The sequence below is a fragment of the Sphaerodactylus townsendi genome, linkage group LG03, assembly GCF_021028975.2.
Source record: "Sphaerodactylus townsendi isolate TG3544 linkage group LG03, MPM_Stown_v2.3, whole genome shotgun sequence".
Classification (NCBI taxonomy): Eukaryota; Metazoa; Chordata; class Lepidosauria; order Squamata; family Sphaerodactylidae; genus Sphaerodactylus; species Sphaerodactylus townsendi.
This window is the reverse complement of record NC_059427.1, coordinates 72,121,510-72,138,727: the sequence shown is the minus strand read 5'-3', so window position 1 is coordinate 72,138,727 and position 17,218 is coordinate 72,121,510. Positions and strand designations below refer to the sequence as shown.

Genomic DNA, 17,218 nt, shown 5'->3' with positions numbered 1-17,218 from the left:
GGGCCTAACTCAAGATAAAGTTTACCATTCTAAATGAATCCGCTGCTTCAAACTTTTGAAGGCTTTCACAGCTGGAATCAACTGGCTGTTGTGGGTTTTCTGAGCTGTGGTCATTTTTGTTCCTAATGTTTCACCTGCCATAGATTAGGAGCAAAAACTGCCAGACCATGGTCACACAATGTGGAACACCAAAACAGCCAATCATCTACTTACTTTAACTCTACTGCCTAGAGGTGTACAAAACATAAGAATAAGTGTTCTGATAATATATGGCTCAGGAGGTTGCCTAGATTGTAGTGAAAGTGTTATAAAAATGTCTACACAGTGACATAGGGGAGGATATCAAAATGAAATCCAAATACATCTCTGATTATACAAGTAAGGAAAAAATGAACGAAGATGATCTGCATTCTTTCTAGGCTTGATAAAGGTTTCTAAAGCAGGCTAATCAAAAATGTATGCATCACGTAAATAGATATTTTGGGCTTTTTGGGACCAGCATAGTTCTAACAGTAATATATATAGCAAAAGAGACAGGTTGCTCAAAACATAGCAGTGTGGATTGGAAGTACAGAAATGGTCAGCAGTGAAACACTAGGATCTTCTGGAACAGTTTATTATTTCATTAAATACATGGCACTCGGGTTTTTTTACTTAACACAACATTAAATAAATTGCCCCTTCAGCAGCTGGGCTTTGAACCTGGGCTACACAACATTGTAGCCAGCTACTTTTGTCAGCATCTCAGGAAACAGTCTGAATGTCGGTCATCCCTGGGAACCAAACACTCCCCCCCGCGCTCCCCCCCCCCCAGCATTACCAGTTCTATTGGATCTCTTTTGCTATGATACTTTGCATTCAGGCACAGTGTTACCCAGACGAAGCTTGTGGAATTAATGTACCCCATTTCTGAGCTCTCCACATTGTCACAATGGCCAGATTCACTTGGTCCTCTGTGAAGAATCATAAGTTACAGTGAACTAAGGCTTTCCATTTACAGGGGAATCCCTCTTGTTTAGTGCCTATAATTCCTCACAGCTTCATGATATGAGCAATTTGATCCCTTCTCTTCCGTTCTCCTGCCCACGTCTTGCTTCTGACCCGGAACCTGAGCATCTCTTCCTTGAAGTCCTGATGGTGCATGGGGCAGTAGCTCTGAGGCTCACACAGCTCCTAAGAAAAAAGGACAGAGTTAATGTCGGAACACAGTCAGTGATGATGAAGCTGTGCAGGATATAAAAACCCAACAACCAAAAATAAATAAAATATGAGGTGAAAATTTATCTATTTGCTAGAAACAGAGTTGGAAGGGACTCCATCTATTTCAACCACCCTACATAATGCAGGAAATACACAGCCCTCCCCACTCCAGCAGTGAACCCTGTTCTACCTACAGAGGAAGGCAAAAAACTTTAGGATCCCTGGGCCAATCTCCATCTACCAAGCAAAGCACAGTTTAATCATCTGTCCATAGAAAAGACATGAGACCTGGAAGCTTTAGAGCTTAAATGACAACAGCAATATGTCGGCTGATTACGCATGGTGAGGTTCCCGCAACTTCAAAGAGACTTGGTTGGGAAGTCTTTGTTTCGGGGCATGTTTGGCACTATTTCCCACAGCAGGACAGGCATTACTCATCAGCTGGCTTTTTGCTTACGACCAAGGTGGGGCGATGTTTCGCAGGTTCTCTACTGAACATGCGTGTTTAAATTTTTAATATAATCTTTAACTTTTATCTTTACTCTTATCAATATATTGATATAGCGATCTATCAATAGATAGATATATCAACATAAAAAAGGCAAACAATTAAAGAAAAGTCTTGAATATGGCATCTGTACGCTTTGCCCAAACTCTAATTGTCTTTTATGGTGAAAAGTGAGGGGGAAGTAATGGCGACGTGCAAACTGCAAAAAGACAAAATGACTGCATGAACTGCTGTTTGCTAAGCTCCCCAGGTTGACAATTGTTCCATCTCCTGGTGTGCTGTAAACCCAAGTGTCAAGATTGACAGGTTCATCCCAATGTGATCTGAAATCACTGATAGTATGTAAAACTACAAGGCTTGAGATTGACTAGTCTTATTATTTTTACATTTTTTACTGTTAGTATCGATTTATCGATCTATTGATATGGTTATTTAATTTTGTTTAAATCTAAAGATCTAAAGATATGCAGGAGGCCAGGGACAATAGAAACGATATGGCAAGACAAGAAGTGGGAAGTAGTTGGCGACAAGGAAGAGAGCAAGGGGGAAGCATGCAAAGCAGCTTGAGGGAGTGGGGGGTAAGATTAGGCAGGCTGCAGCAGGTGGAGGGAAAAGGTCTTGGGCAAAGCTGATCCCACTGGCAAATCTGTCTGACTCTGGCAGCAAAGCAAAATTAAAATTGTGCTGTAAGTGGATTTGCTTGCCTCAGAGAGAGTGGAAAGGGAAAGCAGGGTAAGAGGAAATACATCTGTACAAGAAATCTTGCCACGGTGGACATTTGCCTCCACCATGCAACAAACACCTTGGGCATAATGGGCCTAGATTTCCATTTTTTAGAAGCACACAAAGAATGATGCAACAGAAACCTTTACACTTGCTATTACCTTGTACTCTTGAAAAAAGTCTTTGTAACCACCCTGAAGGACATACAGTTCAGGGTAGTGCAGGGTCGGATACTCATTCATGGCTCGGTCTTCTTCTCTCAAATAACGACACCTTCCACCAACAGGAAGCACACAAAGAAGAAAGGAAAGAGGAATATATTCCATCAAGAAGGCTCCGATTTTATTTTTCTTCCCCTCAAAATAGCTCCTCTGGATATACTAAGACCCACACTCACATCTTGGGGCCTCTCTCAGAGGAGAATTCACAATGGAACACAAGTATAAGATGCTTCTGTGGTGCTGATGGAAGAAAAGGCTTCCTTAGAAAACGCTCAAAGAGATCATCTTGCCTGTGGATATTCAAAGCTCCCTGCAACAGAGTAGATAAATTATGAGTGATAGGTGCAGAGAACAATCCACTCCTTCTCTTAAGACTTAACCAACAAATGAATTATTCACCTTGATGTGCCCTCCATGATACTCATAGGGGTAGCGGCAGTCAATGATGCAGAATTTCTCTATAAGGCTCTGGAACTGATTCTGGAGCAAAGCAGCCATCTACAAGCAGAGCAGAACACTCCAGTTCAGGTGCGAAAAGCTGCCCCAGAATGTGGCAAACCAGTGATATAGAGAACAGCCCCTACTATGACCAAATTATGGTCACAGCCAGGAATGTATAGTCATGTGCAAAAAATATTGAAGATGGGGCAAACCTACTTTGGGTAGAGAACTACAGCTATCCTGCTCAGCAAGGTAACCTCAGCTTTAGAATGGGACTTCTACAGGAGCAATTGGGCAGCCAGTGTGATGCATGTGTGAAAGATAGAGCAAACATACAAAGTCAAGGACACACATGGAACAACAGGGGCATCGCTCACAGTCTGAGACGTGATGTATCTCAGGTCCTGATGTCTTCCCATTACTGTTGGCAGTGCAAACACCTAGAGAGAGATATCATACACCACCTTTTATTTCTTTTCTCTGGAGAGCAACAGAGGGCCCACTAGCTAAATTCTAGCACCAAGTTGTGATCCTTAGTTGGAACTCTGGCACCACTGAATTCAACAGGCTGTATTTCCATCCAAGCAAATATGCAGAAATTGAAGCTGCACTGAACATACCTAGACTCCCTTTTCATACACAATACTCAAGCTTTGAAAAGCACCACAACTGCTGCTGAATACTTATGCTTGACTGCATGTTCTACAATGTTGCAAGGCACAGTATTAAAGTCCAAGTTAAAATTGTTGGGTCTGAATAACCAGAGTTATGAAAACTGGGGGAAAGCTTATGTTTTGTTCAAACAGTCAGGACCAGAAAAAGGTAGGTAAGCCAGGAAAAAGGCAATTATGTGACTGTTGTGGTTTTTACAGGCTGTGTGATGGCAATTTAGTAATTTTTGCTCCTAACATCTCACCTGCATCTGTGACTGGCATAAGAACATAAGAACATAAGAACAAGCCAGCTGGATCAGACCAGAGTCCATCTAGTCCAGCTCTCTGCTACTCGCAGTGGCCCACCAGGTGCCTTTGGGAGTTCACATGTAGGATGTGAAAGCAATGGCCTTCTGTGGCTGTTGCTCCCAAGCACCTGGACTGTTAAGGCATTTGCAATCTCAGATCAAAGAGGATCAAGATTGGTAGCCATAAATCGACTTCTCCTCCATAAATCTGTCCAAGCCCCTTTTAAAGCTATCCAGGTTAGTGGCCATCACCACCTCCTGTGGCAGCATATTCCAAACACCAATCACACGTTGCATTGAAGAAGTGTTTCCTTTTATTAGTCTCCTAATTCTTCCCCCAGCATTTTCTGCAATGAATGCCCCCTGGTTCTAGTATTGTGAGAAAGAGAGAAAAATTTCTCTGTCAACATTTTCTACCCCATGCATAATTTTATAGACTTCAATCATATCCCCCCTCAGACGTCTCCTCTCCAAACTAAAGAGTCCCAAACGCTGCAGCCTTTCCTCATAAGGAAGGTGCTCCAGTCCCTCAATCATCCTCGTTGTCCCTCTCTCTGCACTTTTTCTATCTCTTCAATATCTTTTTTTGAGGATGTGGCGACCAGAACTGAACACAGTACTCTAAGCAAGCTTGGTCGCATCCACAGCTTTATATAAGGGCATGACAATCTTTGCAGTTTTATTCTCAATTCCTTTCCTAATTATCCCCAGCATAGAGTTTGCCTTTTTCACAGCTGCCATACATTGAGTTGACATTCCCATGGAACTATCAACTAAGACGCCCAAATCCCTTTCCTGGTCTGTGACTGATAGCACTGACCCCTGTAGCGTGTATGTGAAGTTTGGATTTTTTGCCCCTATGTGCATCACTTTGCATTTTGCTACAAATCTGCATCTTCAGAGGCATGCCACAGAAAAATGTTTCTCTCCCTGGCACAGTTATCACAAGGGTTTGGAGAAGCATCGTAGAACATAATGATCCTACAGCCATTGCACAGAACAATTGATAGTACAGTTCTCATTTGTGGCTAAATTAATGTTATTTATCTCAGTCTGGGATTAATGGCTCACCCAGCATTTTTCAGGCTTTGGTCCATAACAGTGCTGTTGTTTTGGTTATTTCTGATGCAAGGAATGCATTGGTTAAAGCAACACCAAACACCACTATTGATATTTTAAGATAGGCCTGAGTTTGTTGCCCAGGTTCATTATCTGGTTGATTTTCTGAGACCAAAGCCCTCTTTTTTGGAATTAGGATTTTAAAAAAATCTTTATAAAAACATTTTATGGTCCTAAAATGATGCAGCAGAGGAAGAATGGAGTAAAAAGTTAAAAAGCAACAGAAGCATTTCAAAAGATAAGAAACAGAACTGAGAGTTCTGTAGAAGTACAAAAAGCATAGCTACACTGTAGGTTTTCTGTGCTTTCAAAACATTTTTAAAGCTCCTCTGCAAAATGATGGCCAGTCAAAATTTAAGTCTGCTGGATTCTGAATGACACTGCAGGTTGTGCCAACTATTATTGCCATTGCCCATGAATCAGTGTAGCAGCTTCTCCATAGTTTTAACATGGAGAACTGCTGTAAGGCAGCACACACAGATTTAATATTTTGTCTAAGAAATGTAAACAACCCTTTAAGTTGCAGATCTGATGACTCAGCATGCCAAAAACCTGAATGTCAGAACTGTGGATGCTTAAGCAAAATATATGTAACTATTCAAAGAATGTTACACAGCACAGTGGAGCCATTGCCCCTCCCCCAAAATAGTGGCATTAGATAACAGATTTGTTGACACATGCAATAACCCATTTGGGTTGCCACCCAGGTGGGACCTCCTCATGTTAAATCACTTGGCAGAGTGGATCAGCTGGAATCTACTTATACAGTTGTTTTACCATAGGTTAAAGGATTAGGTCATACTACATGATACGTTTTATCCTCTTTGCAAAATTTCTCCATGCCTTGAGGTCCATCTCTCCCAAAGGCAATAGAGATGTTTATACAGAGAATAAACATTATATATATATGTAAACCATATATATATATATATATATGTAAGGAAGGCAAGGCGGACTCCTACAATTCCCTAATACGTTGGGTTTTAAAAAAAAGAATTCACGGTGAGAGTTGGGTTTTTACATGTTGTCAATCATTTAGTGGCAATAGCGTTTAGCGAAGAAGTAGAAGAGAAAGCGGTGATGATGATGATGCCAGGCCCTTTTGCCCCAGAAAAGTCAGAATTTTCTTCTCAAGGCTGAGAAACCGCTCAGAAGCTAAGAAACCTACATTTGAGAAATCTCCAATTAGATGTCTGTGGCCGAAGTCTTGATCAAGTGCTCTGACAATCTCTATGTCAGAAAAGGAGGCTGTTTTTTTCAAAATCCCAACCTGTAAGCAAACAATAAGTTGTCAGCAACCTGTAAGCAAACAAGTCCCTGGTCAGCAACTTTGATGTTCACTGTCCATACAAGTGCAACATCACCTTTGTTAAATGCCCCCCATAACAGCACTTACGTCATGTTCAGAAACAGAAGAGAACTAGCAATTGAATAGTATTGTTCATGTGTAGCTGGTTTTATGTCATCTGCCAACTGAGGATATGTTTGGGGAGCAGAATGGAGTAAGAGTTAATACCAGTGTCAATAGTGCATGCAGTAGGAGAAGATATAGTGGAGGGAGAATAAGTGGACAGGTAAGGGGAAGGGACTGTGGATATCTGTGGGCTGTTGCCCCTTCTAACACTTCTTCCAGCCTGGGTGATGCTGGTGTCCATATCAACATCCTAGTGGGCTATATTTGCTTTTAAATGCTAGGTCAGTTACAGGTGAAACAACAGCGATATAGAATTTAATTCTGGATGAGGGGGCTGATTTGGTGTGTAGCACTGAGGCCTGGCTAAGGGAGGGGGAGAGGGGCTAATTACTCCCAGTGATACTCCCCAGCATACTCAGTGATGTACCAGCATTGGCCTAATAGGCAGGGAGGTGGTATTGCTGTAGCTCACCAGGATTCTATTCCCCTGCCCAGGGCTCTTCTGAATAACGGATGGAGGAATGCAAACCTGTTCTCCTGGACCTCTTGGTGACTTCTGACCAGGAATAGTAGTATTCTTCTGGACTGCCTCTTGGGACTAAGACTGCAATACACTGCCCTGCAATGGTTTCAGCCCTGCTCCAAAGCTAGGTTTCAGAATGAGGTGCTGGGGATCTACTGCTCAGCCCATGGCTTTGGACTACGGGGTCCAGCAAAGTTCCATCTTGTCCCCCATGCTTTTTAACATCTCTGTAAAGTTGCTGAGAGAGGACATACAATGATCTGGACTGGCGCTACCCTTATGCAGATGAAACTCAGCTGTATCTTACACTAACAGATTTCAGGAAAGCTGTGGAAAAGGTAAATAGGTGCCTGGAAGCAATTTGGGAGGAAGACAGTTAAACTGAAATTTAATCCCAACAAAACAGGGGTGCTGCTGATTTTGTTTGGCCCTGTTCTGGCTTCTCGGGCATGGTCTAAAAACTTCAGAACTCCCTACCGAGGAAGATTAATCTGCCTCCCTCTACTGTTGTCTTCCACCAGCAGGTAAAGACTTTGTTTGGCATTCACCTCCTAACTGTTATTGGCCCTCCTCTGTGATTGTGTTGCATGTTTATGTTCTACTGAATTGCTTACATGATTTAATGTTGAAATGTTTTAACGTTTGACTCCTTGACAAGGAAAGAAATCACAGAAATATTTCAAATAAAAATAAATAAAACACAGCTTGGAATAAAAAAGAAAGGCTATAAATGGGGATGCTGTTTTGTCTTTACTAGTTCATACAACAGGCATACTTGAAACAAATACAACTGTACCCCATCTGATTGTTCTTGGACTGGGCTGTGTTTTTGCTTAGCTTTCATGGGAGTTTCATCGCCATGGTTCTTGACTGTCAGCTTGAGTGTAGGCCTGCTCAGTTTCTCTGGCAGTGATGGAGATCGGAAGAGACGATTCTTGTTCACGGAGTCCTACTCAGAACAGTATGTCAACAGGAAAATGAAAAAAAACTTGGAAGAAGCAAAAACCTCCCCCAGCTCCCTTAAGCACATTAACAAAACTTCCTAGGGTCTCCCATAAGGCAAGAAGGAGAGAAGGGGAAGAAGAGTGCCTACGCTCTCATTCCACACAGGAACTGGTTCCCATCAGCCCTGCCAGCATGGCCAGTGTGCATGCTGACCCAAACTTTGATGGGGTGTGGTTCCTGAGCATCTGGAGGCTTTTCTACATGCGTATGTTGAAATTGAATGGGAAGGTAGATTTTCATTTTGTCAGTTACTAGGTAGATGTTTCCCTACATAAAATTGACTAAACTCTTTCATCAAACACTTTGGATGGACATGAAAATAACAGTAACGAGTCACCTCCTTAGCAGCCTGTCAAATAAGTCCATGAAAAAGTTACCAGTCCACCACATATTTACATGAGTCATTTGTACACTCAAGGAGAAATAAAAAAACAAAGTTACCTGGAGGCATAGCAAGGGGGGAAAGCGCCCGGTGCACCTGTGTGTCCTCCGCCCCTGCCCCAGAATGCCTCCGCCAAACACCCCCCGCTCCCTTGGAGCTACACCTCTGCCTGGAGGGGAGTACCTGACAAGACTATGAGCTGGCCCTAGTGCACATTCATATTTACCTCATTGACATTGATGTCCTGGGAAAGAAGAGGTCCAGACAGCAGGACAGCCATGCTGGAGGGATGGCCAGCAAGTGGCTTCTAAGAGAGAAATATGGCAGGAAGCATCAGATACAGAACCCAAAAGATACTTTGTTGAACTCATTTTGCTGAATGCTGGGTTAACCTAGAATTGCTTTTGCTCATGAGAGCATAAAGCAACCTGCCCTGGATTTCAGTTGATGCAGTATTAGTGTTATCACGCATATAGGTCAGAAGAGAGGATTTGTTACTTTTTTTTAAAGATGAGTTGCAAAAGCTCCTCCCTCTCTCTAGTTTACTTCAGGGATGGATACATTTTTAGGGAACGGACTGGGCTGAGAAGCAGATAAAAGTGCAAACTTTTAGAACAGAAATACGTTTTCTTTAACTCTGGAGCTCTGATGATTTCTGATTGATAAATCAGTTATGAAACCTCCTTTGTTGGTCAAGCAGCATGTGATGTTTCAACAAAAAGCTTCTTCTTATCAGGAGAGAAAGTACTGAACCAGGAACAGAACTCTATCAAGATTATACACTGTCAAAGAAAAAAACACACCAACTGCTCGATACAGAGTAGATTGCTTATTATAGCTTTTTTTTAAAAAAAGGCTTAATGTGGAAGTTAAACGAATACAGATATTTGGATACTTGAAATTTATAGTGTTGAGCAAATAATAATAATAAGAATTGGATTTATATCCCTCCTTTCTCTCCTATAGGAGACTCAAAGGGGCTTACAAACTCCTTTCCCTTCCCCCCTCACAATAAACCCTGTGAGGTAGGTGGGTCTGAGAGAACTCAGAAGAACTGTGACTAGCCCAAGGTCACCCAGCTGGCGTGTGTTGGAGTGTACAGGCTAATCTGAATTCCCCAGATAAGCCTCCACAGATCAATGGCAGAGCGGGGAATCAAACCCGGTTCCTCCAGATTAGTGTACACCTGCTCTTAACCACTACGCCACTGCTGAGGAAGATTAGTTCCTCAGATTCATCCCTGGAATTTTTCACTGTTCACAAGTTTTCAGTGAACACAACTCTGGGGGTCCTATCTATTGCCAGACCACATTCACTTGTCTCCTACCAAAGTTCTTTTTAGCCAAATCTGCAGCATTGCAGCATGAAGAGATCCAACACTGCTCTCTAGAGGACAGAATAACACATTTATGTTTTCCAACTCCTGCTTTTTGGTTGCCAAAGAGGTTCCCTGCTCAGCACCAACATCAGGTGGCCTAGGCCCTTCTCACCTCAATCTCTTCCAGCTCTTCAGGGCAGAGCTCTGGAAAGCCATCCAATGCCTCTCGAATTCTTTGTGTTGCCAATGCAGCAACTGGACTGCCAAGATCCTTCATCTCATACTCCTCTAAACTGCCCCTTTCCTGTCAGGAGAAAAAGTAAAAGCAGTCTCACAGGTGAAAGCCACAGCTTCTTAAGTACAAAAATGCTTATTATAGTTCATGAATAATGTATTTTAAGGATGAGTTGCCTCTGAAACCCCAGAATCTAAATGAAGTAGGATATAGTTTAATATCACTATTACATACACAATAGCTCTTTAGTTATAAGTCAGATTTCCACATGGTTGGCAGTGTTGAGCAGCATTCTGCCTGATGCTTACCTGCATTTGTATTGGCATCTTCAGAGGATCCTCTGAAGATGCCTTCAGATCCTCTGAAGATGCCTTCAGATCCTCTGAAGATGCCAGCCACAGATGCAGGCGAAACGTCAGGAGAGAATGCTGCTAGAACACGGCCATACAGCCCGGAAACCACACAGCACCCAAGTGATTCCGGCCGTGAAAGCCTTCGACAATACAATAGCTCTTTAATTTATTTTTTCTAGAATGTGGATTTATCCTGCAACTTTAATACATGTGTGACGATGTACGGATAATTAGTCCTGGTGTTTGTGCCATTATGGATTGGATTGATCCAAACAGCTATTCACTTACAATATTGGTACTTTTGATTTCTCAGTGTACTCCAGAATTTTTTTTAGTAACACTCATTTAAAATGTATCAGTATGTTGTATTCAATGAGTGATCTGCGAGTATATTAAATTGCAGAGTTGCAAAAGCTGAGCAGGTACAAATTTAAACAGTAGTGTTGATGGGAGATTGCTAAAAACCTCAGGGCAAAGTGGAATACAAGTACACTATAATAGGTTTGTTTGAGTAGCTCATTCTCAGTGTGATCAGCAATGATAAACACACAGTGAGTTGTCTAATAAGGCATGGAAAACAGGTCTGCTACATAAATCACCATGTAAGCATCATTGCTGGAGCATTAAGTTTGGGCAAGGGTATGTCTGAGCTCTCTCATCCTGACACATCACTTCCTAACAGAAAAGTATCTCATCACTAAATAATGGCCCAGAGCAGACAGCCATCTACTATCCTTAGGCCTAGTGGAAGCTTCCACACCTTGGTATATTGGATCAGCTGGTAAACATATAAACTCACAGGCGCTGCAGCACAGCAAATCAAGTGTGTGGCTGGTGGTTTCTTCTGGAACAGCAAGGACCTGGGCATTTGCCATCCAGGGTACTTTAAAAAGTTGCTCTCCTGGTAGGAGATAAGGAGAGACAATAATCGTTAGTGCCAAGAACTAGAGTTACTTCTGGAGTCAAGTATATAGGGAAGTTTCAGAAGACCTAGGGCAAACATTATTACAAAATAACATGAAAGAGGTACATGGATTATTTATCCTTTAGCTCTGGAGAACAGAGGTCTTCTTTTGCCTGATTGATTTCCTGACACTCTACTTACAAATAGAGGAAGCATCACTTGCTGCAACAGGCACTTACGTTCTCCTTGTTCATAGAAGGGCTGTTAACCCCGCAATCAACTTGGTGGCTGCAACCCAGGATGCCTGGCGTACTGCATTGTACCTCAGCCTGAATTGCCAAAAGGGAAAAGTATTTATTGCAAACAAATTCAGGATGTGCAGTTAATGTCCCAGGTCCCCTGGAGGACATCTTACAGCCTTTCTGGCACCTGCATTCAAACTAGGTGAATGATGCCAATAAAGGAAAGGAAATATTCACCTGGAGCAATTGTGCACATTGTCTCCTTGAGTCTCTGCTGGGGGGAAAAATTTACAGTCACAGAGTCAGGTTATGGCTTATTTTGCCTCACCATCACTTCCTATTCTGGTAAAAACATGTTGTGGACATCCCCCCCCGCCCCCTCCATTTTCAATGGGAAGAAATCAGGCAAAGTCTCCTAGGAAGAATGCCTACTACTGTCTACTCCCTACTTTATTTAAAAGGAACGTCATCTTTTGCGAACTGGCCCTGAGCTCAAGCTACTCAAGCTCAACCCGCTTTTCATATTTCCATTGGTCAACCTAAGGAAGGCACAAAATCTAACCCACTGCTATCAGAATTACCACATCTGGTCCAACAAACACCCAATATGCTGTCACTGGATATATCTTGGCAAGAAAGTACAAACAATGCACTGTGCAAGCATAGTGCACTGTCTTTACACTCTGGTGACCGAGACCATCAGTGAGAACGGCATATATAGAAACAATAGTCTGAACTAGGAACAAAATCTTTTTGATGTGCATTAAGAGTTGTCAGGTCTGGCCTGACCCTGGCCACTGGCCACTGGCAGGGAATGGAGGGGTAAGGTACAGAGATCTAGTACCCTGCACTGCATGGAAATATGCCACACAAATTAGCAACAGCCCTTCAAGTTCTAATGAACTTCCAGTACACCATATGATGCTGAATAAATTAGCTAAGTTACGAAACAATTGTGCACAAGGGAGTTTAGGCCCTGTTAGGTCATTTGGTAGAAAGTAAAGCAAACACAAAAGCTTTCAGCAATGTGAATTTTGAAAAATGTAGCCAACAAAGAAAAAAGAACCTGAACAAATATTTGATCAGAGTTTTTCCCAACATACTCCTCTTCAAAACTTGTGAAAAGGGCAATGGGTTTGGTTCTGGTGAGAAATGGTGAATGACAAAGCACAAAGTGATATTCAGAAGAAACTCTTATTTTGGCCCTGAAGTCAAACGTTTGCATACTTTGAGCAAGTTCACAGGATTTCATAGAAACCTGGCACTCAAAACAAAAGCCACAAAAATAAAGGTCTCTTCCTTCCACTCACATTTTAAAGTTCAGTGACAGTAAAAGATATATTAAGCTACAAGAATGCACAGACAAAACTTACAGATTATCCTGTGGTTCTGCCAAGTTCTTTTGGGCTGTAATGAGAAAGAGGAAGAGGTCAATAATAAGCCTAGATTTAGAAAGTGACTTACAATGGAATGAAAGCCAGGAGATTCGCCAACACAGACTCCTAAAGTGACAGATTAGGCACAAAAAAGAGAACGCTAAACATGAAAACAATCTTGTAAGAATAATGCTCAAGTCTAAGCTAAAATGCTCTCTACAGCTGTAATTATACAGCATTCCTATTACTGAAGGATACTCTGTGCTTGCAAAAATATATTTCTATTGTGTGATTTCACTAGGCACAAAATCCATGAAATTAAGATGGCTAAGGACACTGCACAGCTGAAGCTAATGGACAGCATTAAATCTTGAAATCAGAACCCTGGAACTAAGGAGCTCTAGCTTGGGAGGAAAACCACCATCCTCAGGACAGAACCATCACCTGTACGCAAGACACTCTTACATAGAAGCCTGGTGCACTATGTAGTGAAGTTAGCATTAACCTTTATGTACAAGAAGTAAAAGACAATCACTTCTCTCCTGTAATAATTAATTCTGCATCCCACCCCATCTCCATCAACCACTGGAACTTGTAGGAATCCAGTTTTGGCAGAAGGCCAGAGAATGTGGAAATGATGGGCATCAAATACATTTACTTAACCTCAAAGAAAAGGTATGGGAACACCTGAAACTTTCTATGATGAATAACAATCAGAATCTATTTATGTTATTTATAGTCTGTCTTTTTCACTGGTACTCAAGGCAGATTATATAGTGAATTCAGCACAATCATGGAATAAGGAGACATCTAAAACAGTGAAATAGGACTAGGACTGCAGAAATCTGAACCAGGACATAGCTATTAACTATTACATGTTAAAGCAAGGAATGGTATTACCTAAGTAGAAATGCAGTGCAATGAGAGTAACACATAAAGAAAACAGATAATACATATTACTAGGATAGCCCACAATCCCGTTCTTTCTATGGAAGAATCTTCCTGAATCATCCTGTTAAAATTCAGCCCGGTTTTGTTTATAAAAATGCCTCCCTGAACAGTTCTATATTTAATAGGGTGAGTTTGGGGAGGGGTCTATGGACAACACACATGTATGAACAGTTGTTGATCTTATCCATTTGCAAGGCAGCACCTGTAGAAGACCCTGTTCAAATGAGTGAAGCTATCATGGCGGGGCATAGGAAAAGAGGTAGTCCAGCAGATATGAGGGTTTAGGGGCTTTGTAGGAGCTAGCCAATGGCTTGAACCAGGAAACTAGTGACCACTCAATGGAGTAAGTGCAGAATAAGCAAAAAGCTTACTTTGAGTTGCACGGCCACTCCTTCATCTCTCTTTCAGTTCCTTCCTATCTACCATGGTATGAAGACTGTGAATCACAATGTCTATAAAAGTTATCTGCTTGCCAAGTGTAAAACAATTTAGAAACCACTTACAAATCTCAAATACAGATAAAACAATATTAAACAGCTATTAAACACCAGAGAAATACAAAGCTAGTAAAATAGTTAATTATTTAGCAAACATTAAATCAGCAACCAAAAACCATCAATTGTGATTAAAGACAGCATCAAATTAGCGAGCCATAGCAAAGAGAACATGGACAATCCTGTAGAATAAGAGAGCCTTAGCAAACCTTAGGAAGTGACAAGTGAAGGATCTTGATGAGCCTCCTCGAGTACAGAATTCCAGTTTGGAGACAATGAAGAAACTTAGTCCCACATATCAACCAGCTTCACTTCAACTAATGATGAAGATCACAAGAATATGACTTCACAGCATAGAAAAGATGACATGGGAAAAGCAGTCTTTCATACACCACGACCCTCAACTGTTTATGGCTGCAAAGACCAGGAAAGTTGGGGCTTATTGTTATACAGGCTTCATGTCAGGCTCCAGTTAAAACCTTGCAGGCAGATTTTGTGCCTGTTGAAGTTTCCTGCAGTTTGTCAAAGGAATCCTTAGACACAGCACATTACTATAGTCTCATCTGGAAGTTATAGAGGCATGTATAATAGTTGCTAACTCCGTTCTTTCCAGGAATGGCTGCAGTTGATAAACCTGCTCAAGCTGGTAAAATGCATCCCTGGATACCTCTGCCAGACAGATAAGACAAATGACTTCACATGGATTTATTACTGTCATCAAAAAACCAAAAACAAAGTCTCTTAAATCTAAGCATTCTGGTTAGTGTTAAAGTTTAACATTCATGATAGGAAAGATAGGTGCACTGACAGGCCTTATGATAAGACTTCTAAATGAATAAAGGCTAGCAGCTGAATACAGAATGAAAATTGTAAGAGATGTTGTCAACAGTACCAGCTTCCAATGTTCCTGGAGATGGGCTGAAGTAGAAGGCAGTTTCTTCTTCTCCATTACTGAGATTGGACAGATCTAGACGGCGTCTTGGTGTATCCCTGTGGGAATTAAGTGACATACCAGTAAATGCTTGGAGGAAAAAACACCCAAAGAATCTATAATGCAGTATAAGGAACTGAAACTGAAGACTGGTTTCCTCTGGTCATCTATTTCAAGAGCCTTTCTGCTCTGAATGCTTATAGGCAAGAGTACTATCCTAAATCCTTGACAGCCATTTTGCAAAAATGTAAGGATACTTATCATAGGTACTGAAACCAATCCAGAATGCTGCACCAGAGAATGCTGCACCAGAGAATTACTATCAATGCAACTTTGAGAAGAATTCTACCCTAACTCTACTCACTTCAATGAATGTATTATTATTAAATTTATATCCCATCCCTCCTCAAGCAAGGTCAGGCTCAGAATGGCTAGCAAAAAATATTAAAACAATCCAAAATTTTATCCATATTAAAACCATAGAAATAAAATATCCACTAGCAGTCTAATACATCAATAAAGTATAGAGGAATAAATTCAAACAAAATACAATAGAGTAGGGAAATCTGCTAAGATGTAACCATCTCTGCCTCAATCACCTTCCAGGCCCTGTGGAACTGGAGTCTGCAAGCATTTGGTCTTATTATTATAGGAGAAAACTAGACTGGAAGCTCTCAGTTTATATATTAAAAATAAGAACTTTCAGTCATAAAAAAGGCAGCACGATATATATTAAATCTCTTAACCAATTAGGTCAAACATTATTTCTTTATTTACTTGCCTCATTTATAATTCACATTTCTTGCTGAGACTCAAGGAGTCTGAAGACTCCATGACTAGAAACAATGGCAAAGCAAATATATAACTGAGGGAATAGAAAACCTTAGCCCTTGGGTATGTTGCTGAGTACAGAATATCTGTCTGCTTGGGCAACTTGAATACGGTTGGTTAATGACTTTAGGTTATCCTCATACATAACAAATAAATTCACTAAAAGAAATGGAGATTAGATTAACATTTCTTCTGAAGACCAGGAACCTTTACTGAAAACCCAAGGCAGGCAAAACGAAAGTTAGAAATTAACTTTTGTTGCTAGCCCATAAACACCTAACATGTCTATGTTAGGTATTTACTGGCTAGCAACAAAAGTTGATTTCTAAGACTATACACTTCCCTCTTGTTGGTGGCCACCCAAAGAAGTCGAAAATATTTAAAATAGAAAATATGACTCAAGGTCTGATTTACCCTGCTAAAGTGCTGCCGTTTCTGAAACCTTGAATCAAGTTGCACACTGGAGTAAGAGGTGGTTCGGGAGTGAAAGGTAGGGAGTTCTCGGTATCCCGGAACAAATTAAGCAACAGTTTGCAGCTGGATCGGAACTGATAACGCCAGCGAGGGACACCTGTTTCCACGGGGGAAAAATTCGTAGACATGACGGCCTGCGGTATCTTCCACCAACCAGCCGTCCGAGAAGAAAACAATAAGGCTAAGCAAAGTCAAGCTCAGTAGATATTACGAAAACAGTACCAACTCTGGATACTCTTCCTCCGTATTAGAAGACAGTTGCAACCTCTTAGCAAGAAAGCCGTCTTTGGGTTGTTTCTCCTCCAATTAATCACCAGTCCTGGATTCCACCGAATTTTCCCACCGGCTGAGAGGACTTAAAAATCAACATTTTCTCGCAACTTAAATTTACCGGTCTAGCGTCGACCAACCACCTCCCTTTTTACCAACCAACCATCAAATCAAAGGAAGAAGACAAAGCCCGGCAGTCAGTCTCTAGTAGGTTTTTTAATTGGCTACCGTTAGCTCATACGTCAACGGCGAGACAGCAGCTATTGGGGGATGGTGTAGGGGGCGGGCCTTTGTGAATCACATCTGTTATTGTTCCACAACTATATGGAGTTTTCCGTCCTC

At 41.4% G+C, this 17,218-nt stretch overlaps 1 protein-coding gene across 4 annotated transcripts; it reads right to left on the bottom strand.

Moving 5' to 3' along the window:
* Positions 1-600: 600 nt before the first annotated feature.
* On the bottom strand, positions 601-17,054 carry CDC25C (cell division cycle 25C). 4 transcript variants are annotated; one of them, XM_048490962.1, is made up of 15 exons: positions 16,547-17,054; positions 15,263-15,360; positions 12,923-12,956; positions 11,787-11,823; positions 11,547-11,636; positions 11,203-11,304; positions 9,988-10,119; positions 8,724-8,804; positions 7,907-8,059; positions 6,342-6,443; positions 3,471-3,533; positions 3,052-3,150; positions 2,829-2,962; positions 2,593-2,704; positions 601-1,173 (listed from the first exon to the last, which is right to left on the bottom strand). In XM_048490962.1, exons 1-15 carry the CDS (start codon positions 16,732-16,734, stop codon positions 1,033-1,035), a joined length of 1,566 nt encoding a protein of 521 aa, XP_048346919.1. In that variant the 5' UTR covers positions 16,735-17,054; the 3' UTR covers positions 601-1,032. The 4 variants fall into 4 exon arrangements, with proteins under 4 accessions (XP_048346919.1, XP_048346922.1, XP_048346921.1 ...); XM_048490965.1 differs by having other exon boundaries at positions 8,724-8,801; XM_048490964.1 differs by having other exon boundaries at positions 11,787-11,820.
* Between the last annotated feature and the right edge of the window lie 164 nt (positions 17,055-17,218).

Excerpts from the sequence above, each read along its gene's own strand:
- CDC25C (XM_048490962.1), bottom strand. The coding sequence starts at position 16,734 with ATGTCTACGAATTTTTCCCCCGTGGAAACAGGTGTCCCTCGCTGGCGT. Across the intron at positions 6,444-7,906 it reads TCCAAGAACAATCAGATGGG|GTTGGGATTTTGAAAAAAAC; the intron begins GTACAGTTGTAT and ends GTTTGCTTACAG. Across the intron at positions 3,534-6,341 it reads TAATTGGAGATTTCTCAAAT|GTGTTTGCACTGCCAACAGT; the intron begins GTAGGTTTCTTA and ends ATCTCTCTCTAG.